This window comes from Mirounga leonina, unplaced genomic scaffold (genome assembly GCF_011800145.1).
Source record: "Mirounga leonina isolate KUSES-001 unplaced genomic scaffold, KU_Mleo_1.0 Mir_418, whole genome shotgun sequence".
Lineage (NCBI taxonomy): Eukaryota > Metazoa > Chordata > Mammalia > Carnivora > Phocidae > Mirounga > Mirounga leonina.
The window spans coordinates 899,842-925,826 of NW_023270739.1; the positions used below are offsets into that span (position 1 = coordinate 899,842).

Consider the following 25,985-nt stretch of genomic DNA (forward strand, 5'->3'; position numbering starts at 1 on the left):
TTATTCAAGTTGAAAACAGTGATGAGACATTCCGCACGCTCGGTGGCATCTGCCTGCCTCACAGGTGCATACTGAGCATGCACCCTGAGCCAGGCACCAGCCGAGGTGAGCAGGGGACTTAGTGCACGGGGTGGCAGCAACCGGAGATGGAGAACAATCGAGGTATCCGTTCTCCTCTTCCATTCCCGTTAGGGAATCCATATATCCTGGCCTGCATATCTCCTTTATCCTCGAAAAAAGGTCATGTTTTCAGTAAAATGTAGGTATCTTATGACTGAGACTTAACAAACATCTAATTTCTCCTTCTCCACAGGTGACACAACAGATGAGCTTAAAGAGGGAATGTAACCCGACTGACCATATTTTAAATTTCCCGATAGCAAAGACTATTTGTTGGATGTCTGGCTCCCCTAGAAAGAGTAGAAGGAAAAAACCCTTTCCTTGAGAGTGATATAATAAATGGTTATAGACTTGACTCACCATCTTTGTGTACAATACATGAACAACTTTCATCAGATGCAGACAGAAAGAGCTTTCACTCGCTACCAGTAAGAACTAGGAAAGCAGGGCGCCTGGGTGGCTCAGTTGGTTAAGTGACTGCCTTCGGCTCAGGTCATGATCCTGGAGTCCCGGGATCGAGTCCCGCATCGGGCTCCCTGCTCGGCGGGGAGTCTGCTTCTCCCTCTGGCCCTCCCCCGTCTCATGCTCTCTCTATCTCATTCTCTCTCTCAAATAAAGAAATAAAATATTAAGAAAAAAAAAAAGAACTAGGAAAGCATCTAACAGTCTTGTATATACTTCTGTATTCCTCGACAGCCTTGAAAGAAAGCTATTTGGTATAACAGATCCAAATAGCCCTAATGTACTCTGTCTTCAAGTTCTAAGTTCACAGTCAAGACAATGCGGCTAAATATGTGAAATGATTAACGACAGTGGAACAGTAAAGATCAATCGTTCCATATTACAAATGTTACTATTAATGATCATAATTGCTGTCACTTCTGCTCTAACCAAACTAACACAAAATATTCAGACTTTAAAAAGCTTAGCTACTGTATTCACAGAAGGCAGAAAGTACTTAGGAGGACAATTAAAATTCAACTGTTAGACATTCCTATTAGATAGGAATGCATACCCCGAAGACAACGTACAGATGAAATGTTACATTACAAAAAAAAAGCCTTTGAATTCTACAAAAGATAGAATTTCATTTCCTTCAAGTTTGAACAGATCTGTAGGTTTAATCTTGGCAAGTCCCGTCTGAGTAAAATTAAAGAAAACTCCCCATGACCGTATGTCAGAGATTAGATAGGCCCGCGGTCCCCTGTGCACACACATTTTCCAGTCAGTCATTCGTCAGGCTGGGCCTCCTACTGAAAAGGAAACCAAAGGCTCATCACTGCCCTGCCCTGCTGAGACTTCCCTGCTTGAGAAAAGATGGATTCTATACCTTGCACCCAAGTTCCAAGATTAAAATAAGAATCACTGGTGGTTTTGTTGATATTTTGTATCTTAATCTTGGTTTTCAAAAAATTACAGAGTGTGTATAAATGAACAAAGACAAATCATTTGGCTGTGTTTTCGACAGCACTAGAATATATTGTTCAGCACAGGAAAATATATTTGAAATTTGATGAACCAGAAATGAGGTTTCAACTGAATATTTTGTGCATTTTTCTTAAAAGATCAAATTTGTAGACTAAACATAATAATAAACCCTTGCAGCAGGAAAAAAAAAAAATCACTGGTTGTTATTTAAAACCACAATCTCCCCCCCACCCCTCCCCGCACCCTGCTTACTGATCTAACCAGCTGGACTGAACAAAATAAAACAGAAAATAAAAACATTTGCTTCTCCTGCCAGAAACCGCCTGTGGCAGAATTCTGAGATTCATCTTTGTAGACCTCAAGCTCTCTTCCTTCCCTCTTCTGTTCCATCTGGAACTCTCAAGCTGTCCCTGACAGCGCAGTCCAACCGTTTATCTAGAAAAGGCCAGGGCGTCAAGCACTTGGGACTGGAGGGCCCGCCCACGTGTGTCCCGGCTTCGACAGACAGGGCTGCCACAGACAACACCTGAGCGGACGAACATGGCTGAGTGCTCATAAAGCTCCACTGAGGGGCACTGACAAAGTTCATGCAGTTTTCATGTGCCACAAAGTGTATTTTTCCCAACCATTTAAAAATGTAAAACCTACTCACAGGGCATTGAAGACAAAAAAGAAAAAGACACAGACATTCATAAAAGGTGGGCCCAACGTGGCCCCCAGACCAGTCTAGCACCCCTGCTTTAAAGAGTCCACACACATCAGTCCTCTCCCCACTCCCCCCAAAAATGACATGCTTCCCCCTTTCCCACTGTCCTCACTACAGTCAAAACTCACCTCTCGTCAGAATTGAGTCGCAAATGCACGATGCCGAGTGAAAGAAGCCAAGAAAAGGTGAAACTGGCACACAGGTGGAAAGTTAAACCACTGGCTGGAGTGTCCAGGAACAGCACTGCAGTCAAAGCAACCTGACGAGTGACAGCAGGGCCACGGGATCTGTGGGGGGCTGGGCCACTCTGTGGGGCCGCAGCAACCACTAGCCATATGGGGAAAATGGAACTGGGCCCTCACCTATATAACCAGACAGAGAAAGGAACTCCAGATGCATCTAGGATTACATGCTACAGCCAACATTACAAAGCTCTGGAAGAAAATGTATGGAGAATGTCTTCATATTCTCAGGCAGAGAAAGATTTTGTACATAAGGCCTCATTAAGAACCTTATTAAAACCTTATTCAGAAAAGTGGTCTTTGAGCACAGAACCAGAGACGGTAAGGAAACGCCGGGCCCCTTCCTGGGAGACATGGATGGAAGGCAAAGGCGTATCTGGTGCATCACAGGGAAGACGGAGGGCTCGCGGAGAGGCAGCCCGACGAGGGAATGGAAAGGTAACCTGAGTCGGAGGCAAGATGGAACCACACCGCACGAGCTGGAAGGACTTCGGCTTGTATCCTGACAGGAAGCCACGGAGGGCTCTAGAGCCCTTGATTCTGAGGGACCCCTCTGGCTGCTCTGTGATGAACAGGCCACAGGGGAGGAAGAGAAGGCACCAGAAGACCAGTTAGGACCCTGTTCTAGGAAAAGAATGGCAGCAGCAGAGTAAGCAGAGATCAGACTCTGGATATATTCTCAAGATAGAGCCGACGAGATCTGATGAGAAAATTGTCACGAGGGCCATCTGAGAAAGGGGATTCAGGGAGGACTCCAGAACTGTGGCCTGAGCAACATCACAAAAGATGTCTGTGCAGCTCCTCACTGAAAGTGAGAAGGCTGCCTGGAGGTATCCAGGGGGTGGGGGGCTCCGCAGGCTGGGACTGGTGAGGCTGGAGGTGCTTTCCAGAAACAATGAACCATGCGGGAGGCAAGGGAATCCACAAGTCTGGAGTTCAGAAGGAAAGCTCAGCCTGGGCAAAATGTTACAGCTACCAGCAGACGGAGAGTATTGAAGCACGAGACTGAACGAGGTCACTCGGGAGTGAAGTAAGCACAGGGAGGAGAGAGAAGAGGTCTGAGGACCGAGCCCTGGGAGCCAGGAAGGAGCAGTCAACAAGGGAGGCGATTCAGAAGAGGGTGGTGGCATGCAAGGCGGTCGAAGAAAGTGTTTCAAGGAGAAAGATGTGAGCAACTCCATCAAACACAGCTGGTAGGTCCAGGGAGCGAAGAACTGAAGAAGAACACCGCTGGTTAGCAACATAGAATGGGGTTCAAATGAGAAACTGAGGTAGGTAAATATAAATCACTCTTTGGAGAAGTTCCATTATAAAAGGGAGAAGAAAAATGGGATCACAGCTCAAGAAAATAGTTTTCTCACAATGGGAAAAATTACAGATGTATAATCAGATGAAAATAATCCAACAGAAAGGGTAAAACTGATGATTTAAGAAGGGGGGGAGAATTACTGGAGCAATGCATGCAAAAGGGAGTGAAGTAGAGTGTGCAGGTCCGAGGGTGGTGGCATTCAGAGCAGGGTCGTTCATCCACAGCGCCAGAAGGGAAGGCAGGTGATGGGCACGGATACAGGTGGCTGGGGAGAGAGGGTGATGGGGAGTCCTGGAAATTACCTTCTGGTTGCTTCCTTCTTCTCAGTAAAATAGGAAGCCAGGAGTGAGGATGAGGGAGAGACAACGGAAAGTTAAGGAAAGCGAAAGGTGTGACCTGGTTGACCAGGACAGCAGGAGACCGAATGGACTAGGGAGAGACAGGAGGACTGCCAGGCAGCACTAAGGCAAGCTCGTGACCAATCTACACACAGACCCATCAGCACGGTTCCGTAAGGATCGTCAGCTTCCTGCAAGACCGGTGAGCATGGCTGTAAGCTTTTCTCCAGCCCTGCGCAGTCACCTGGGTGCAGGCAGAGGACACAGCCAGCTCTAACCAGAGCTGCAGTCGTCCCAGGGAAGCCTGAGGCAGAGACAAGGGAACCAAGGGTGGATACACAAGCCAATGCTTTTATTACCGACCCGTCAGTCTAACGTGGGTCAAGAAGGAAAATGTGAACCTGAGGAACAGAAGGGACAGGAAATAGAAGTGGTAGGATCGGGGCGCCTGGCTGGCTCGGTCGGTAGAGCACGGGACTCTTAATCTCAGAGTTGTGAGTTCGAGCCCCACGTTGGGTGTGGAGCCTACTTAAAATTTCAACAGAAACAGAAAAAGTAGTAGGATCAACAGACTGTAGGCCCTGGTCGTACTGAAGACCCTTGGGGGAGGTGACCTAGAAAAGATCAAACAGGGGGCCAGAGACTGTGGCAGGAAGGCAGCTCTAGTTAGTGATAAGGCCTGGGTGGTGCTGGCAGTCTGTGGTTAGGCAGGGTGGTGGTCAAGCTCATTGGCAGAAAGACAAGAAACAAAAAGGCTAGAGTAACAGAATGGTGATCTATGTGAATACCGAAATAACCAAGATTTAAGATCAGATAAGCAGCGCAGAGTTAACAGTGGCCTAGGGTTCACTCTTCAAGGAACGAGGTGAAGTGACCCAGGGAATTCTTCTAGCGGCCAAAGTGGTCACACATGGGGTACACAATGATGGCGTGAGATGGAAAGCTGGAAGGCTTCCAGAGGAGAAGATCTGAAAGCAGCCAGGACCATCAAGGAGAATGCCTAGCACGCCTTCAAGCCCACGGTACGCTGGAGAGAGAAAACAGCCTCCCACTTGGAAGACCTTCTGGAAAGGCATCCCTCAGAGGCAAGCGTATTTCACTTCGATCAAGAAGATCAATGTTCAGAGAAGAAAATGAGGATGCATAGAATTTTGTGGAGGGCAAACACGAAGGGCTTTCAGAGCTGAGGAGTCAGAAAAGGGTTCATACAAAGCCTTAAGGGAATCGGGGAGTAACATAAAACCTCGTTCACCATATAAATGAGAAAATCAGCTTGTGAATTTCCACCAATACGCCTGTCGAGATTTTATTTTCAGGGGCACTGAAACCACAAGTCACTCTGGGGAGAGTGGATGTCTTTGCGCTGAGGTTTTCCATCATGTAATGGTATATCTTACCATTTGTCCTCTTTAACGTCCTTCGATAAAGCTGTAAATACTCTCAAGGACGATGACAACCACGAACACTTAAATCGTGCTTATTGCATGCCAGGCACTTCCCTGTGCCCGACACACGCCAACGGCTCGGGGGCTGCGATAAGAGCCTCACTGGCTCACACACGGGCTCCTGAACTCGGACATGACTTATCCAGGCCTGTGGCGGGCAGAGGTTGACTCAGTGCAGGCGGGCCCGGGGTTCCTGGGCCTCTGTGTGAGTTTCCTTGCCCAAAGTCCAGGGACCACTACAAAAGACTGGAAGAATGAGGAGCTGAGAAATTCTGCTCTGAGGGCATTGGTGGTCACAGCCCCAGCCTTATTTACTTTGACTTGCTGGCTCCAACGTCTTCCTGTCTGTTTTGTCCATTTAAGATAATTGAATGTGAGGGTGGCTCACCCTGACCACATCTGTGTTTTGAAGTTGAGTCAGAACACCTTACCAAATCGTTCCATGTGGTCCTCCAGCTCATGGCCTAGGTAAAAATAAAGGAAACTGTCATCCTACTCTGCAAAGTGCTTTTTACAGCGTCACTTAATTGATGTTCTCTCTCAACAAAGCTGATCTGAATCATGGTTGAGTCAAGATGCCATATGGTGACCTTAGCGAAGCTGACGACTCGTGTGGGTTTTTTTGGGTTTTTCGTTTTGTTTCATTTTTTTGTTTTTGTTTTTGGTGCAGCCAAAGATTCTTGCTGGCCAGAGGCTCAGTAATGTTTGGGGAAAACCTATGTGAGTATGTGTATACACAGACGGATAGGTTATTTTTGGGTTCTATATATGATGACCTCTAACGTGCTCATTCTATTCCCCTTGTGAAAGTTTGTCAACGTAGTTATACAAGCAATTAGGAATACCAAGGCATTTTTTTACCTTTGAAATCATAGTCCTCTGTCATATTTGGCATTTTTTCTATACCTTCCTTGCTAAAGTCTTTTGTCTACACTCTCTTTTTATACCTAATGACTCAAGAAAATTAAATATTCAAGAAATAATAAAAACCCCATCAAGTGCTCATTCTGTGCTAGCGCTTCAAGCAGGTCCTGAGAATACAGAGGTAAATAAGTAGATGCCTGCCCTCAGGCTGCTTTCATTCCAGTGGGGCTGGCAGGTGACTGATTACAACATTCCGGGAAGCTCTTTCAAAGAGGGAAGCACAGAGTGCCACAGGGAAAACAGGGCAGGAGGCAGGCTTTCAGTAGGAGGTGAAATGGTAATTAAATCTTGAAGGGAAAATTAGGTGTGTGTATGTGCAAAGGAAGGAAGGCATAAGACATTCATACTTACAAACTCAGTATCCTAGCATCTGAGCTCTTGCTATGTTAAGTGCTGACTATAGCTCTTAACACTGGATCAGCTACCATTGCAGTTCTAAACACTGGCACGTGTGAAGTGATGAAATAAAAGTAAACCAAACTAAAAGCTTTGAAGTAACCAGAATAATCATTACTGACTGGCTCTCGGACAGCGCTCAGAAGGGGTGCTCTCATCACAGCCACTGGGTTCTCATTGCGCTATGCAGTTTGACATGTACTGATCACCCAAAACGGACCAGGAACTGCGCCAGAGATGCCTGTCACACCTGACACATCTCCCCTCCATTCCAAACAACGTAATCACGGTTCTTTTTAAAATATATAAATACACAGCCCGGCTTTAAAACAAGACACATATGTCCATACTCAAAAACTGAATGTAAACGCTCAGCTACAATCAGGTCTAAAACCAAGGAGTGGAGCATGCTCAGGACAGGCAGAAGCCCCCTACACCGTGTGGTGATCAGGGCCAACACGCGACAGTCAGCGCTAGGATGGGCCTCCCCTGCATTTGGAGAAAGAAGAGTGCGGTAGGAATTCAAAAACTCCAAGGCCATCCAAATATCCATCAGTAAGTAAAAGGGTAAATTATAATGTATTCCTGTGCTGGTATACTTAACAACTGCCGCAATTAACGCTCTAGCTCTCCATGCGTGAAAACTGGCGGCATTCAAAAACGTAATGTAAATATGACATGCAAACTGTAGCGCATACAGCATATAGGGTGTCACTTACGAAGTCATGGGACTGGACAGTGAAACAGAGCCCTCCCACCACAATCCCCCCCTCCTGGTGACCATGCCCTGATGTGTGATCCCTCTCGTGACCATGACAATATGCAGCAGAAAGGGTAGGTCATTTCCAAGATTATAAAGACGCTCCAGCGTCCATCTTGAGCACACTCTCTTGGATCGATGGCGTCAGCAGCCCTAGAGAAGGGTCCACGTGGCAAGGACTGAAGCCTCTGCCCAAAGCCTGGCGAGAGCCTGGGATCGGGGCTCCAGCCAGTCAGGCCTTCAGAGGCTGGATGACCGGGTGGACAGCCTGACTGCGACCTCAGGAGACACACTAAGCCAGGTCCACCCAGCCAAGCAATTCCTGACCCTCACAAACCGTGTGAAATAATAAATGTGTGTGGTTTTAAGCTGCTACCTTGTAATTTGTTCTCATCTGGAGGACATTAAGAGGATCAGTACCATTTTGGACTTTGAGAGAACAAGACAAAACCTTAACTGTGCAAGTGAACTGCATGGGTACTTGTTAGATCATCTGTTCTATCATCTTCCATAAAGGCATGGACATTATTACGTATTTGTGGTTTTGATTCGTCAAAAGTTTAAACCAACAAAACACTAGGAAGAAAACTAATGAAAAGCTTCAATTTCCTTTTCCAAAGAGTACACAAGTATGGTTGTTTTAAATGTCAGTTCCTGAAGCAGTCACTCCATGCAAACTCATCTAAATTCCTCTGCCTAAGTCACAACACTGTTACTTTCAAGTATTTGCTTTTTTTACTGGAAGTTCTTATAGCTTCTTAAAATTATTTAATATTGCTAAAATACTTTTCTACCAAGGAATTACAATTGTGGCATGAAATTACTGCCCACATCTTGGATCTGAAAAACCATTTTTCTTCCATTGAGTTTCTTGTTCTTAGACCTATTTCTTATCCCAAAGTTTCAGAGGCAGTTCCAAAAGCCTATTAAAACAAGAATCTGACCATGGAAATGAGATGAAATTAAAGACTTTACAAGCACGACTTTAAAATACACAAAATTCTCAAGAGTTACCACACATTTCTTTTCACTTCGCACCCGGACCAGAGCCTGCAATGTCCGTGCCTGCTGGGCACCGGCTTCATTACCAGGCACCATTCTGGACTCTCCACACACAGCACACTCTTGATACCTACATCAATCAACCCTACAAGGCAGGCATTATAATACCCATTTTCTTTTGGGGACTGGTGAGAAGGGTCATAACTTACAGGCAGAAAACTGAGATACAATTTTACATACAGTGAAATACACAAATCACGGTAGTTTAATGAGTTGTGACAAATGCATGCCCCCAGGCAACCAATACCCCCACCTACATAAAGCACATTTCCTTTGCTCCAGAAATTCCCTCATGTTCCTTTCCAGTCAATCCCCAACCTCTTTTGACAACCACTGTTCAGATCTCTATCACCACTGATTAGCCTTGCCAATTGTAGAACTTCATAAACACAAAATTACATACTACATATGTGTCTGGCTTCTTTCACTCAGCATGTCCCTGAGATCCCTCCATACTGTTTGCTGGTGGTTCATTCATTTAAATTACCAACTAGTTTTAGCCATTCCCCACTGGTGGACAACAGAAATGTTCCTAGTGTTTGGCTATTATCAATAGAGCTACTACAAGAATTTTTTTTATGTCTTTTGTGGACATATGTTCTTGTTTCTCTTAGGTGAATACCTAGAGTCATAGGCAGGTATATAATAAACTTCACAAAGAACTCCCAAAATGTTTCCCAAGGCAGGTGTACCATTTACACTCCCACCAGCAATTTATGAGACTTCCAGTTGCTCCACATCCTCACCAAAATGTGGTTCTGTTAGTCATTTTAATTTTAGCCGTTCCAATGGGTATGCAAAGGTATCTCATTATGGTTTGGTTTATAAAAGCTTTATTGAGGGGCGCCTGGGGGCACAATCGGTTAAGCATCTGACACTTGATTTCAGCTCAGGTCATGATCTCAAGGTTATGGGATCGAGCCCCACGTCAGGCTCCACTCCGGACTTTCTGCCCCTCCCCCCTCTCAAAAATTAATTTTAAATTTTTAAAAATAAAAGCTTGAGATACAATTTACATAGTATGTAATTCACCCATTTCAAAGGTATAATTTGATGGATTTTTGTATATTGCATTAATTTTTTTATTGTGGTAAAATACAGTAGCCCCCGTGCCCTTATCCACAACTTCACCTTCCACAGTTTCAGTTACCCTGCAGTCAACCACAGTCCAGAAGCAGATGCCCGCTTTCTGATGTACCATCAGGTCAATGGCAGCCTAACGCTACACCCCAACGCCTACATCATTCACACCAGCAGGTAGGTGCTTTATCATCTCGTCATCACAGGAAGGGTGAATACAGCACAGAAAGATATTCTGAGGGAGACCACATTCACAAAAACTTTTATTACAGTATGCTATTATTGTTCTATTTTACTGTTTGTTGCTGTTAATCTCTTACTGTGCCTAATTTATAAATTAAATGTTATCATAGACAGTATGGATAGGAAAAAACATAGTATATATGTGATTCAGTACTATCTACAATTTCAGGTACCCACTGAGGGCCTTGGAACATGTCCCCCAAGAATAAGGTGGGGGCGGAAACTACTGTGTATCTAACATAAATTTTGCCATTTTGACCATTTTTAAGTGTAAAATTCAGTGGTTCGAATTACATTCACATTGTTGTGCAACCACCACCACCATCTAATGCCAAAACTTTTTGAATACCCCAAATAGAAACTCTATAGCCATTAAGCATTAACTCCTCCCCACCCCCAACCACTGGTAACCTCTAATGTGCTATCTCCAATTTGCCTAATTCTAGGTACTTTATAAAAGTGGGATCATGTATTTGTCCTTTTATGTCTAGCTTCCTCTACTGAGCATGTTTTCAAGGTTCATCCATATCGTATAGCACGGATCAACACTTCATTCCTTTTTATTGCTCAATAATATTTCAATGTGTGGATAGACCACATTTTGTGTATCCACTCATCTGCTGGTGGACACTTGGGTTGTTTCCATCTTTTGGCCACTGAGTTATGCACACCAAACGCGGGCACACAAGTATGTGCTGGAGCCTCCGCTCTCAGTTGTGTCTGTGATACATGCCTATGAGTGGGACTGCTGAGTCACATTAGCCTTTTGAGGAGCTACCAAGCCCCTTTCCATAGTAGCTACACCATTTACCTTTCCCACTAAGAATGTCCAAGCGTTCCAATTTCTCCACATCCTCACCAACACTTACTTTCCTTTTTTTGCTGTTACAGCTATCCTAAAGAATGTAAAGTGGTATCTCATTTTAATTTTCATTTCCTTAATGACTAATAACACTGAGCACTTTATGTTTGTTGGACACTTATGTACTGTATCTTCTTTTGTGAAGCATAGAATTTTTTCACCCAATTTTTTAATTAGGTCCGTCTTTTTACTATTGCGTTGTAGGAGCACTTTGTATATTCTAAAACATGTCCTTTGTCAGATATATGAATTGCAAATATTTTCTCAGTTTATGGCTTGCCTTTTCATTTTCTTAATGGTATCTAGAGATGAATGTAAGTTTTTAATTCTGACAAAGTCTAATTTGATAAAGTCAATTTTTTCTTGCATGGTGTTATCTGTGTGCTGGATAAGAAATGTTTACCTACACTCCAGGTCACAAAGATATTCTCCCATGTTTTCTTCCCAACACTTTATAGTTTTAGCTTTTATGTTGAGGTATTTTTTGTGGATGGTGCAGTATGTGGGCCAAAGGTCATTTTATTCCAATTAGATATCAAGTTGTTCCACCATCATTATTTTTAAGATTTTATTTATTTATTTGAGAGAGAGAATGAGAGAGAGAGAGAGCACATGAGAGGGGGGAGGGTCAGAGGGAGAAGCAGACTCCCTGCCGAGCAGGGAGCCCGATGTGGGACTCGATCCCGGGACTCCAGGATCATGACCTGAGCTGAAGGCAGTCGCTCAACCAACTGAGCCACCCAGGCGCCCGTTCCACCATCATTATTAAAAGAAATAGTTTTTAGACTGATTCTGGTTTTGAGTTTGCAGATATTCGTCAAAGGGAAGATATCTAGAAATGGCCTCAATTTTTCCTACACAACATTCAGTGTTCAATAAAAGAGACAGGACCAAATTACTGAATACAAGAAAAACTGACAAGAGAAAGTTATCAGGCACATTTTTTTTGGTTGCTTTTAAGTAGGCCCCACACAGAGTGTGGAGACCAACATGGGGCTTGAACTAGCAATGAGATCAAGATCTGACCTGAAACCAAGATGCTTAACCGACTGAGCAACCCAGGCGCCCCCTCAGGCACATTCTTTCAAATAACTATAATTTGAAACTATAATTAATCAACTATAATTAATATGTTCAAGAAGTAATCTTTTTTCTGCAATATGATAACTTAAAAATACAGTATCTGAAACTAAGAACACAGCAGATAACAGTAGACTAAACACAGCAGAAGAGAGGATCAGAAAACTAGAAAGCAGATTAGTAGCAAATTTTCAAACAGAAACTCTGAGAAGGGACAATAGAGAAAGGAGCCTGTGATACATATAAAATATAGTGATGGGGCCCCAGGGTGGCTCAGTCAGTTAAGCATCCAACTCTTGGTTTCAGCTCAGGTCATGACCTCAGGTTGTGAGATCGAGCCCCGAGACAGGCTCTGTGCTCAGCGGGGAGTCTACTTGAAGATTCTCTCCCTCTGTCCCTCTCCGCGTGCACACATGCTCTCTCTCGCTCTCACGAATAAATAAATCTTTAATATATATATATATATATATATATATATATATATATAGTGAAAGGTTTAACATGGGTAAGTGGAGTCCTAGAAGGAAAGGCAAGAATGGGGAAGAAGCAACATTTGAAGAAATACCAGCTGATGTACTGATGAAAAAATTCAAATTCAAGAAGCATTATCCAACAGAATAATTCAAACAAAAGCCAAACATCTCTACCCTCCTGGGCCTCCTATTCTGGAAGGAGGCAGAGAATCAGTAAAAAATCACTACAAAATAATACGAAGTATGTTACAATATAATAAGTGCTCTCTTTAAAACAAAGGAAACAGTTTATATGGCAAAGGGGTTCAGAAGGATGGAGGGAAAACAGCTGTACTATTCGATGGGATGTACAAAACCTGGAACAAAGTAAAAAGAAAAACAATTTTATTTTTCTTGTAAGATTTTATTTATTTGAGAGAGACAGATGGAGATAGAGAGAGAGAGCACAAGCAGGGAGGAGAGGGAGAAGCAGGCTCCCCACCGGGCAGGGAGCCCGACGCGGGACTTGATCCCAGGACCCCGGGACCACGACCCGAGCCAAGGCAGATGCCCAACCGACTGAGCCACCCAGGCACCCCCAGAAAAACAATTTTAACTTAACACAGATTAAGGAGGAAAAATAAGCCATCCTGACAAAAGCTAAAAAATATGTATGTATACATACATACATACATATATATGCCTATACATACACATATATTTTAAATGAGGTTGGAAGAAAAGACCAAGCATGCACAATGAGTAATAAGCTATACACATATACCAGCAATTCCACAAAAATTTGTCAAGCACCTCTAATTATCAGACTCCATGCTAGATGCTGCGGATACAGTGAATGTGATATGCTCACTTCATTCAAGAAGCTTATCAAATGGGGGCACCGAGGTGGCTCAGTCGGTTAAAATCTGTCTTCAGCTCAGGTCACGATCTAAGCGTCCCGGGATCGAGTCCCACATCAGGCTCCCTGCTCAGCGGGGAGTCTGCTTCTCCCTCTGCCTCTCCTCCCTGCTTGTGCTCTCTCTCTCAAATAAGTAAATAAAATCTTAAAAAAAAAACAAACACAATTTTATCAAATGGAAGAACAAAGAGGTATCAGTTTCAGAATTTAGAGAAAGTAGTATCAAAATGTTACATTAGTTCAGGAATGCTCAGAACCAGAACATAATCTTCTCCACAGAAAAAAAGAGTAAGCAGCGCTACCCATAGAACTTTCTACAAGGATGAAAACATTCCACATCTGCAGTGACCAGAAGGGCAGCCACTAACCACATGTGGTTACCGAGTACTTGAAATGTGGCTAGTCCAAGTAAGGAACACAATTATTCATTTTACTTATTTCTAATTAATTTAAACTAATTTTAAATTTAAATTTAAATTAATTTAATTTAAAATCCAATACAGCTAATGGCTACTTAATGGACAGTGGAGGTATAGAGTAAGACAACAAATTTCATTCAACTCTACATGTTAACCTGGGGATCTGGCTACATCACAGAGAGAGATGATGTAGAGGTACACCATGAAGGTAACTAAAGGGTTGGAAAACCTCCAGCAAAAACCCCAAAATAGAATTTTTAATGTACTTATATCTTATTTTGTTTCAAAAAGAATTTAATGACTTGCAAAGACTCACAGCACAGCAAGAAAAATCACTTGTTAAATGTTAAAAATGCAGGTATGTACATTAAACAAAAGGTATAAAACAAATGTAATAAGAAACAGAATTACCTTCCACAGAGAATAGTTGAGTATTATCTTTTTCTTTAAAAGATTTATTTATTTCAGAGAGAGAGTGGACATGAGCACCAGCAGGAGGGGCAGAGGGAGAGGAAGAATCTCAAGCAGACTCCTCACTGAGCACAGAGTCCAACACAGGGCTCAATCTCACGACAATGAGATCATGACCTGAGCTGAAACCAAGAGTCAGAGGCTTAACCAACGGCACCACCCAGTATCTTAATACTGGGATTTTATGACTCTAAGCAATTTTTTATGGATTTTTGTGATTAAGATACTATTCAAGAAGTGGGTTATGGAATCCAGAGCATGAAGAATTTAGATCGGTATATTAACGATCTATTGCAGTATAACAAATTACCCCAAAACATAGCTGTTTAAAATGATAACACTTAGGGTCTCGCACAGGCCTGAGGGTCAGGAATCTGGGAGTGGCTGCGTGGGGTGGTTCTGGCTTAGGGTCTCATGAGGTTGCACAGAGGGCTGAAAGTTTCCCCTGGACTAAGATCATCTACTTCCAAGATGGTTCATCACATTCCTCACCACACAGATCTCTCTGCACAGATACTTGAGTGTCCTCATGACATGGCAGCTGACTTTGTCAGTGATTCAAGAGAGAGGAAAGAGGGAGCGGCACTGCCGTTTATGACCTTGTCTCAGAAGTCACACACACACACACACACACACACATATATATATATTACATGAGGATGAGGAATTAACCTCCTCCTCTTGAAGGATGGAGTATCAAAGAATTTGTGGAACATCAAAAACCATTATAATGGGATAAGAGTATCTGTTCACTTTGGGGTGCTAGAAATTGTAATGAGAGCCTGGGATCCCTTCCCCTGGAAACCCAAAAATTAGAATAAATTATAACTTCTGAAACAGCTTCAACTGCTTTCTAAAAAGCAAGAGATTAAACACAATTGGGTTCTCGGTCACTTACAACCCAACCACTTTTTAACTACTGGTATTAAATAAATGGCATGAAACACCATGCTCTACATATAATGTCACAGATCCTCAAGATAACTCTGCGAAGTGAGCAGTTTCATCCCCATTTTCAAGACGAGAAGTAAGTCCAGAGAGATAAGCCACAAGTCCTGTCCAGGTCTACGTGGTTCCCAAGTTTTTGTTCTTCTACAGCAGGATGCTTCTCTTACTCCAGCTACCACAGAAGCTAGTGTTTGTAACGTCAAACATATGGGAGGTACCACAAAATATATTACTTCAGCCACGATTTTCATCTTTTGTTCCATCAATTACTTTGCTCAGTCTGTTTTTGTTTTGTCTGGTGTTTTCTACATGCCGCTCATTTTGCTTCACTTTGCGTCCCATCCAGCACCTGGTACCTTGGCCCATCCTCCCTCTGGGTCCACCTGCACTGGAGAAGCAACTAGTAACTTGCTCTAAGAAGTACAGAGAGGCAGTGACAGAACCAGAACCAACAGCCTGTCCTTACAAACCCTCATGGAGGGCTCTCTGCACCACCACACAATCCTGCCTCTCCATCCCAAGACCTGCACAGCAGTTCACCTCTCCCTGGTCTCCAAACTCTGCATGGAACAAGGACACTGACCCAGAAAAGCTCAATCCAAATGTGGAAAGCTTCATTTGCTCACTCTCCCCCAACAATCCAATTGGACCCTGATGTCTGTCCATTCAACCTTGTAAATATTTTTCAGTATTTATCCTATCCATCCCCATTAACAATGTCCTAGTTCAGGCAATTTTCTCTTTCACTTGGGCTTCCACATCAGCTTCTTAAGTCTCCTGCCTCTAGCCTCACCCTCCCTAATTTATCCCCAATATGGCAGAGAGTTCTTTCTAATGCCCAGAACTTATCTTGCCACCCCCTAAAAAGAATCTTCAATGGCTCTCCTTCCACTCCCCTCACGACAGTTCAAGAAGGACCTTGTAAACTGGCTCAGGGTCTTGGATTTTATCCCAAAGGTTATAAAGAGGGATCTGATGTTTGAACGAGACCTCTGTACCAGACACCTTACCTATGTTATTTCATTTAATCCTCTCGGGAGCCCTACAAAATCTGCATATGATCCCTTTGCATACACTGTTCTAATTAGCCCTCTCATCTGTAAGCCATGCAGCCAAAATAATCTAAGGCCTTTCCTTGCCCACCATCTATCCAACAGATCCACAAATTCCCTCTGTGCCACCACCTTCTTGTCTAGACCATTATAATTTGTTTTCACAGCGATTCCCCTACCCCGCTTGAAAAAAGGGATCAATCATGCCACATTCACCTTTATACCCTCAGCCCCTAGCAAAGAACCTGTTTCAGAGTAGGTGCTCAGTAAATGGCTGACGGCTAATAATCAACTGAAAGGGAGGTCTACCAGGGTATAGATGTGCTGAAGCATTGCCTCAATCAACAAATCTCCCAGGAGTATCTTATCAATTAATTATCTCCCCAAAAGTCCACATAGTACCCTGGGCTTTTACCACGCCTTCAAAAGCTCAATGCTTCTACTGTGATCTAAGGGAGAAGTGTTCAGACCAAGCTGTCCCATTAAAGATTAGAGGGCCTCTGGGGACTGATCATCTGGACCAACCCGCGTCTAGCTGTCCCTGCTTCCTGTGCTCTTTGTGTACACCCCCACCGATAAAATTATCTGCCAGCTCCCCCCAGAACAGGACTTCCCAGTAAAGGACTTCATTTTTCAACTTCATCACGTAGCACAAGCCTGGCACATGGGGGATGGTCAACACATGTATTAAAGGATGAGAATACCAGCTAACATTTATTTAGTACTCTGTACTAAGGATCTGATATGCATCATCTCATTTAACCCTTACAGCAATCCTCGCAGGGAAATGCTGTGCGACGTTATTCCCACGTAAACAGAGGAGGACACTGAGGCCCAGAGAAGACTAAAACACAATAAAACAAGCACCGACTGAGAGCGTCATATACTTTGTATTTCCACATGCTTTATTTATTTCATTCATCCCTCTGTACAACCCCGCAATTAAGTTATAGGTTATAGTCCCATTTTAGACCAAAAAACACACCAAAAAACAAAAAACAAAAAAACCTAAGGCTTGGAGACATCGCCCAACACCACACAGCTTGTAAGGCCAGCCCCAAGCAGGTCCGCCGGAGGCCGGGGCCCCCTTGCACTTGCCTGTCTTGCCGCCGCCCCCCGCCCCCGGGCCAGGGAGCTCCCACTCCCCAACCTGCGCCGCCCCCAGCCCCGAAAGGCTGTCCCCACCGCGCAGCGACGGCGATCCACGCGCCCGTCCCCGCCGGGACGCCGCTCCGCGACTGCGGGCCACGCCAGTGCTCCGGGCCGGGGCCCACGGCGCGCGATCGGCCAGCAGCCGGGCGGCAGGTGGCACCGGGCTCGTCTGGGACGGTCCCCCTCCTGCGCCCGGCTCCGCACCTGTGCCGGCGGGAGGGGGAGGGGGCGGGGGCCAGCCCCCCGCGGCCCCCCGGGCCCCCCGCGGAGGCCTCCGCCGCCCGCCGCCCGGGACGAGGGGCGCCCGCTCCCCGCTCGCCCGCGCCGCCCGGCCGTTACCGGTTCCGCTGCTCTTTGAAGAGCGCCGTCAGCGCGCGCAGGGCCTCCAGGTCCTGGACGGGCGCGGGCACCATGACGCCGGACAGCCGGGCGGGCGGCGGCCTGGGCGCCGCCATCTTGCCGCTCGCCGCGCCGGGCGAAGACGACGAGCAGGAGGAGGAGGAGGAGCGGGGGAGCGCAGGCGCGGGGGAGCGCGCCCCGCGGCCGCCGGACAAGGCCGCCGCCGCCGCCTACGCGCCGCTGCAGCTCAGACCCGGAGGGAGAGCGCGAGGCCAGGCTTCCAGCCTCCCCTCGGGCGGCAACAGGGACGACGCGGGGGGGGAGGGGCGCGAGCGGAAGTCCCGCCTGAGGGGCGGGGGTGCGAGCGGAAGTTCGGGGGAGGGAGGGGGCGGGGCGACGGGAGGGCGTGGGGTCTGAGAGGAGGAGGAGCCGCGGCCCCAGGCTCGCCCTGAGGGGGAGATGCGGGTGGGGGAGGAAGAGCCTGGCCGGTGGGGGGACAGGGACAGGTGCGCCCTGAGGAGGAGATGCGGGCGTGGGGGGCCCGGGCCAGAGGGGTACAGGGACAGGTGCGCCCTGAGGAGGAGATGCGGGCGTGGGGGGCCCGGGCAAGAGGGGTACAGGGACAGGTGCACTCTGAGGGAGGGGTGGGGGGTGTCAGAGAGTCGTCGGAGGCTCGTTTAAGGATGAGGTTGAAGACCTCGCCCTGCTGTTGAATTGGGTTGATTGGTACCCCTACCTGGACCCAACTGGGAAGTGGAGCAGTCTGTCAGCACAGTGCAAGTCTCAGACCCTGAGAGCTCAGCTCCCAGTACTTCGTGATCGGTTCCTGGTGATACCAGATCATTTACCAGGCACCTCAGGTAGGGTGACAATACGTTGTCATCCAGGGCTTAAAATAGAATTAGAAGTCAAGTAGCTGCATTCTGCAGCAGTAGGGCAAGAATTGTTTTTTTCTAAGGGAAATGAATATATTTTTTCAAGAATCAGACAAGGTTCTGTGGCTGGTTGTTGGTAATTCGTGTATTTTCTTTCCACTGCCCTTTATCGCGTTATGTATGCTTTCAATATTGTCACCAAGCCCTGTGCTAGGTGGAGGGACCCCAACCTTGAAGGAACTCAAGACAAAAGAGGCAAATGATAACTGCTATGACAGAGAACTGTACAAATTGCTATGGGACATTTCGATTTGAAGAGTAGGAGTGTGTTTATCATGTGGCACTTTTGATGTTCTTTGCTAAGGAAAGTTTAGAGACACAGTAAACACCACCAGAGTATGCAAGAGAAATATATCACGGACGGGCAAGCTACATGATAAGGTAATTCAACATCACCGGTTCAGCTGCCTGCATGTTCATCTCAGAAACATTCCTGTGTGCCAATTATGTACCAGGCATTAGATCACCTAGAAGTGCAAAAGACAATTCAAAATGTTTAACAATCTTGAGACTAGCAGGGCAAAATCACTCAGTATTTCCTTGAGGAGCGGGGACTGGTCAAATGTATTGTCATGCATCAAGATCTTGCCCCTTGGTTTTCTATCCTCAGTTGTAACTACTCTGATGCTTCAGAAAACATTCCCCATAATATTCAAATTTATTGCCTGAAATGTTGCAATATCCTGATTGGTTTCTTGGCTTCTCTTGCCTCCCTATATTCTAGATCTTTTTAAAAGTGTAAGTCCAGGGGCGCCTGGGTGGCTCAGTCGGTTAAGTGGCTGCCGTCGGCTCAGGTCATGATCCCAGGCTCCTGGGATCGAGCCCCGCTTCGGGCTCCCTGCTCAGCAGAGAGCCTGCTTCTCCCTTTCCCTCTACCTGCCATTCTGCCTACTTGTGCTATCTCTGTCAAATAAATAAATTTTAAAAAAAGTGTAAGTCCACATTTCACTTTGCTCAAAACCCTCTAAAGGATTTCCATTTTACTCAAAGTAAAAGCCAAAATTCTTCCAATGGAGAAGTCCCTAAATAGTCTGTGTCCCTCCTCCTGCTTACCCCTGATCATTTCTGTCTCTTCCTCCCAGGCTGGTCTCCTTGTAGTCCTCCACCAGGGGAAGTACGCTCCTCCCTGAGGACTTCGCACATGCTATTCCTTTTGCGTGGAACTTTCCACACTCTCCCAGCTGGTACTTGCTTCCTTGAACTATCTGCTGAAGTGATCTCTTAATGAGCTTCCCTGGTTGATTTTTAAAATTGTAAACATACCACCCGAATTCCTGATTCTAAGGAACTGTTCTCCATAGCACTTAACACTTTCTATATCATAGTTTACTTATCTATTTTGTTTACTGCTATAATGTATTCCCGCACCTAGGGGAGGACCTGCCACATGGTAATTTCCCAACAAATATTAGTTGAATTCATGAACAAATAATTTTTTTAAAGATATTTTCAGAAAGGAGAAAGAAAATAACATGCCTCCAGGAAAAAAAAAGGACACCAATCCAAAACGTACAGGAAAGAGGAAGGATGGAAGAGAGGAAGAAAAAAATTATAAGAAGATTAAAAGAGAGAGGTGCATTACAGACTAGTAGTATGGGCAAGTATGGGAAACAAAAGGAGATTAAATTGTTCAAACAGTGGATGTTATTGACTGCCCAGAATCGACTAGGGGATATCAACCTTGACTGAATTGACAGAATTAAGTTAATATTTCACTTGTGTGAAATGGCATTTTTTCCTTTCCTTTTTTTTTTTTTTGAGCTTCAGTCCAAGTATGCTTTTTTCCCTTTCTCTTTTTTCATTAATTGTTTTTATTTTAATTCCAATACAGTTAACATACAGTATAATATTAGTTTCAGGTGTACAATATAGTGATTCAACAATTCTATACATTATTCAGTGCTCATTATGATAAATGTACTCTTTAATGTCCATCACCTATTTCCCTAGCTCCATCCATGTTGCTGCAAATGGCAAGATTTCATTCTTTTTATCGCTAAACAATATTCCATTCTATATCTATACCTTATCTCTTTTATCTGTTTATCTGTCAGTGGACACTTGGGCTGTTTCCATAATTTGGCTATTGTAGGTAATGCTGCAATAAACATTGGGGTGCATGTGTCCCTCTGAATTAGTGTTTTTGTATTTGGGGGGTAAATACCCAGTAGTGCAATTGCTGGATCGTAGGGTAGTTCTATTTTTAGTTTTTTGAGGAACCTCCATACCCAGTATGGAGTATGTGGCTCCACAGTGGCTGCCCCAGTTTGCATTCCCACCAACAGTGCACAAGGGTTCCTTTTTCTCCACATCCTCGCCAACACTTCTTGTTTCTTGTGTTTTTTATTTTAGCCACTGTGACAGGTGTGAGGTGATAGCTCATTATAGTTTTGATTTGCATTTCCCTGATGATGACTGATGTGGAGCATCTTTTCATGTGTCTGTTGGCCATCTGTGTGTCTTCTCTGGAGAAATGTTTGTTCATATCTTCTGCCCATTTTTAAACTGGATCACTTGTTTTGGGGGTGTTGAGTTGTATAAGTTCTTTATATATTTTGGATACTAACCCTTTATTGGATATGTCATCTGCAAATATCTGCTCCCATTCAGCAGGTTGCCTTTTTGTTCTGTTGATGGTTTCCTTCACTGTGCAAAAGCTTTTTATTTTGAAGTAGTCCCAATAGTTTATTTTTGCTTTTCTTTCCCTTGCCTCAGGAGACATATCTAGAAAAATGTTGAAATGGCCAATGTCAGAGACATTACTGCCTGTGCTCTCTTCTAGGATTTTTTTTTTTTTTATGGTTTCAGGTCTCACATTTAAGTCTTTAATCCATTTTGAGTTTATTTTTGTGCATGGTGTGAGAAAGCAGTCCAGTTCCATTCTGTTGCATGTAGCTGTCCACCACCAGATGTTGGAGAGACAGTCTTTTTCCCATTGCATGTTCTTGACTCCTTTGTCGAAGATTGACCATATAATTACAGGTTTGTCTCTGGGTTTTCTATCCTGTTCCATTGATCTGTGTGTCTGTTTTTGTGCCAGTACCATACTGTTTTGATTACTACAGCTTTGTAATATAACTTGAAGTCTGGAATTGTGATGCCTCCAGGTTTGTTTTGCTTTTTCAAGGTGGCTGTGGCTATTCGGGGTCTTTTGTGGTTCCATACAAATTTTAGGATTGTTTATTGTGGTTCTGTGGAAAATGCTGTTGGTGTTTTGATAAAGATTGCATGAAATCTAAATGGCATTTTTAAATGTTACATCAATGTTGTTTGCCTTAATGTGTCAACTGTATTGATGTACATGAATTAAACTTCAAATGAAGTTTGTGATATAAACATGTGCCTTGAACCCGGTGCAGAACGGGATCAGTAATCAAGAAGTAAAAATAAATAATTTTTAAAAAGAAGGAGGGGGGAAGAAAAGCAAGGGAGAAAGTAGGTGAGGTGCAAGACAAAAAGATTTGGACCAAAGTGCGTATGTTTATTGCAAGGAAAAGAGAGAGGAAGTAAATGAATAGTGGTAAAGGGTAGAAGGGATGAGTGACAAAGGGATAGAAATACTCTTGCCTGTGCTGCCACTCTGTCTGCAGCTTTCTCCTTGCCATCTCTGCCTGTGATCCTCACTGGAAAGCTTATGCCATTGCCATCGACTGCGCGAAAATACCATGTGTCCGTTCAGGAAAAGCTCCAGTCAGTCTGTACCCCTCTTTTGGCACTGAGTAGTCAGCTTGGTGCTATCGATGTGTTTGTGTCCCGTCTTTGGCATCTGAGGTCCCTCAAGGCAGGGCTTTGTCTTCCTCATTCCTTCCAGGACCCAGCTCAGTGCCTTGTGCTTAGAAACAATGCTATAAATATTTTTTTACACTGAAAAGTCTGGAGATTGAAGGGAAAAAAAATAACAGAATAGCATCATTGTTGAGAGCAGGGATCAGCAAACTACAGTCTGCGAGCCAGATCTTTCCCACTGTTTTTGTAAATTTTATTGGAAACTGTCACATTCATTTACATATTGTCTATGGCTTCTGTGATGCTACAGTGGCAGGGTTGAGTAGTTGTGACAGAAACTGTACGTCCTACAAAACCTAAAATGATAACCGTTTGGTACTTTATGAAAAAGGTTTGCCAATCTCTGGGAAAGACCATGAGCTCTAGAACCAGACAAACCTGCATGGTATCACTCCTGCTTTCATCGATTAGCACCTGACCTTGGACAAGTAACCATCTCTTTAAGCCTATTTCTTTTTTTCATCTGTCAAAATGGAATAGTAATAATACCTACTAAATTGGGTGGTTGGGAGGATTCGATGAGACACTCTAGGTCAATCCAGTGTTATATATTTAGGTTAGCTCAGTAAATGTTGACATTGAACTATGTATGGAATAAAATTGAGTAAACAGGAGGGATAAAGTGGGCAAGGAGGGAGAAAGATGTTTGGTAGTTGGGCTAGTTAGGAACACAGGGAGTAGGCAGGAAATTGTAGGTAGGCTCAAGGTATGATTGAGAGTAAGTGATTGACAATAGGCTACTGGAGTTTGAGGCAATAATTCTGATGTTATTAGTAATAGTTGCATTGTAGGGACGAATGGTTTTTATACAGTTTGAAAAGTTAGTAACCTAACTTTAGAAACAGGAAAATGGAACACATTCTCAAGAGGAAAAAAAAAATAAGTAAATCCATCCATATGATGAGCTAGATGTTAGAATGGACAAAAAGATTTCAAGGCAAATATTCTAACTAAACTCAATGAGTTAAAACAAAACATGACTTCAATGGATAAAAACCTCAAGAGAGAAAGAATAAATCTCAGCAGAGAGAAACAATAAAAAGGGCCAAATGGAAATTGTAGACCTGAAAAAAACATGACAGAAGAAAGAATAAGTGAAACTGAATCAAGAGACAAATAGATGATAGAGAGATAGAGAGACGTATAGAGAACATGTCCATGAATAGAAACAGAAAGAGAAAACATTGAAAAAAGCAATGAACAGAATCTCAAGAACCTGTTAGAAATGTCAGATGTTCAAATACTAGTCTAATTCTAATACCAGAAGGATAAGAGAGAACACAACACACACAAAAAAGCATTTGAAAAATAATGGCCAAAATTCTCCAAATTTGATGAAAGATAGAAATTTGCAGATATAAATGTTAAACTAACACCAAGCAAAATAGACACATGGAAGCCTGTGCCGAGACACATCACACCATTGAAAGCCAAAGAAAAAGAGCAAACATTGATAGCATCGAGAAAGAAAGGACATTCATACAGAAAAACAATTATCTGAATAGTGGCTGACTTATCAGAAACCACTGAGGCTAGGAGACAGTGGAACAGCATCTTTGAACTGCTGAAGGAAAAATCTATAAATCAGGAATTCTATATATAGAAAAAACATCATTCAAGAATGAAAAGAAAATACAGGCATTTTATTTTTTTATTTTTTTTTATTTTTTTTAAAGATTTTATTTATTTATTTGAGACAGAGAGAATGAGAAAGAGAGAGCACATGAGAGGGGGGAGGTCAGAGGCAGAAGCAGGCTCCCTGCCGAGCAGGGAGCCCGATGCGGGACTCGATCCAGGGACTCCAGGATCATGACCTGAGCTGAAGGCAGTCGCTTAACCAACTGAGCCACCCAGGCACCCCAGGCATTTTAATATAAAGTATAAATAAGGGGATTCCTCACCAACAGAGTTGCACCATGAGGAACATTTAAGAAATTTCTCTGGGCTGAGGAAAATGATGTCAGATAGAAACTCAAATCCTCAGAAAAACTGAAGAGTATTAGAAATGATAAATATCTGGGTAAAATCAAATGACCATTTTTTTCTATCTTCCTTTTCCCTTCTAATTGTTTTATAAACCATATAATGGGTCATAGCAAAAATTACAACATCTTCTTGTGAGGTTTAAAACATAAGTAGATGTATTAAATATAACAACAGAAGAGGTGGACAAGATATTGACCCATAAGTTCATTGTATATTGTATTCCTTAGGGCAACCACCAAAAAAATAAAAAATAAAAGAAATTATAACTAAGATATCAACAGGAAAATTGAAACAAAATCCTGATAAATATTCTAAAGAAAAATTAAAAGGAACAACAAAGAAGAAAAAATACAGAGGAGACCAACAAAACAAAAATAAAATGATAGACCCAACCCAATCATATCAATAATTACAGTAGACAGTAATGGAAGAAACACTCTAATTAAAGGTTAGACATCATCAGAATGGTTTTTTAAGCCAACTATATAAAGACACAGGTTGAAGGTTAATGGATGGGAAATAAACCATGTGAATGATAAACACAAGAAAGTCAGTGGGGCTATATTAACGTTGGATAACATAGATTTCAAAACAATGTTTTACCAGGGAAAAAGAGGGACACTTCGTGGGGTGCCTGGGTGGCTCAGTTGGTCAAGCGTCTGACTCTTGATTTCAGCTCAGGTCATGATCTCAGGATTGTGAGATCGAGCCCTATGTACGGCTCTCTGCTGAGCATGGAGACTGCTTCAGATTCTCTCCCTCTCCCTTTGCCCCTCCCCACCCTGCTCACAGGCACACATGTACTCTCTCTCTCTCTCAAAAAAAAAAAAAAGGGACACTTCGTAATGGTGAAAGAGCAAATTCATCATGAAGACATTATCATCATAAGTGTGTATTTGCCCAATAAGTTTTCAAATACATAAAGCAAAAATCAACAGATTCAAAGGAAAACAGACAATTCCACAATAATTAGGAATTTTAACACTCTTATCTTTACAATGGCGAGAACAACTAGACAAAAATAAGGAATGATGTAGATTTCTGAACAGTTCTCTCAACCTCTTTTAATATTTGTATGACCTAACACCCAACAATGATAGAATGCACATTGTTTTCAAGTGCACAGGGGTAGACCATATTCTGAGCCATAAGTCTTAATAAACTTATAAAGATTGAAATCCTACAGAATATGTTCTCTGACTACAGTAAATTTATGTTAGAAATCAGTAATAATAAAATAACATAGAACATTGTCAAATATTTGCAAACTTAAAAACAAACGTCTAAATTATTGGATCAAAAAATATATCACAGAAGGGATTAGAAAATGTTTTGGACTCAGTGACAATGAAAATGTCATATCAAAATTTGTAGGATTACAAAGAAATGAGAAAAAAATTCCCTGCTCATGGATTGGAAGAACATTGTTAAAATGTCTATACTACCCAAAGCAATCTACACATTTAATGCAACCCCTATCAAAATACCACCAGCATTTTTCACAGAGCTAGAACAAACAATCCCAAAACAT

General features: G+C 43.4%; 1 protein-coding gene across 1 annotated transcript in view; it reads right to left on the reverse strand.

The window, feature by feature from the left end:
* ATXN10 (ataxin 10) overlaps positions 1 to 17,890 on the reverse strand; it is a 159,224-nt gene extending 141,334 nt beyond the window's left edge. The window contains exon 1 of the mRNA XM_034987309.1: positions 17,748 to 17,890. Coding sequence (XP_034843200.1) covers positions 17,748 to 17,863 — 116 coding nt within the window. The 5' untranslated portion in view covers positions 17,864 to 17,890. The remainder of the gene's footprint in view (positions 1 to 17,747) is intronic.
* Between the last annotated feature and the right edge of the window lie 8,095 nt (positions 17,891 to 25,985).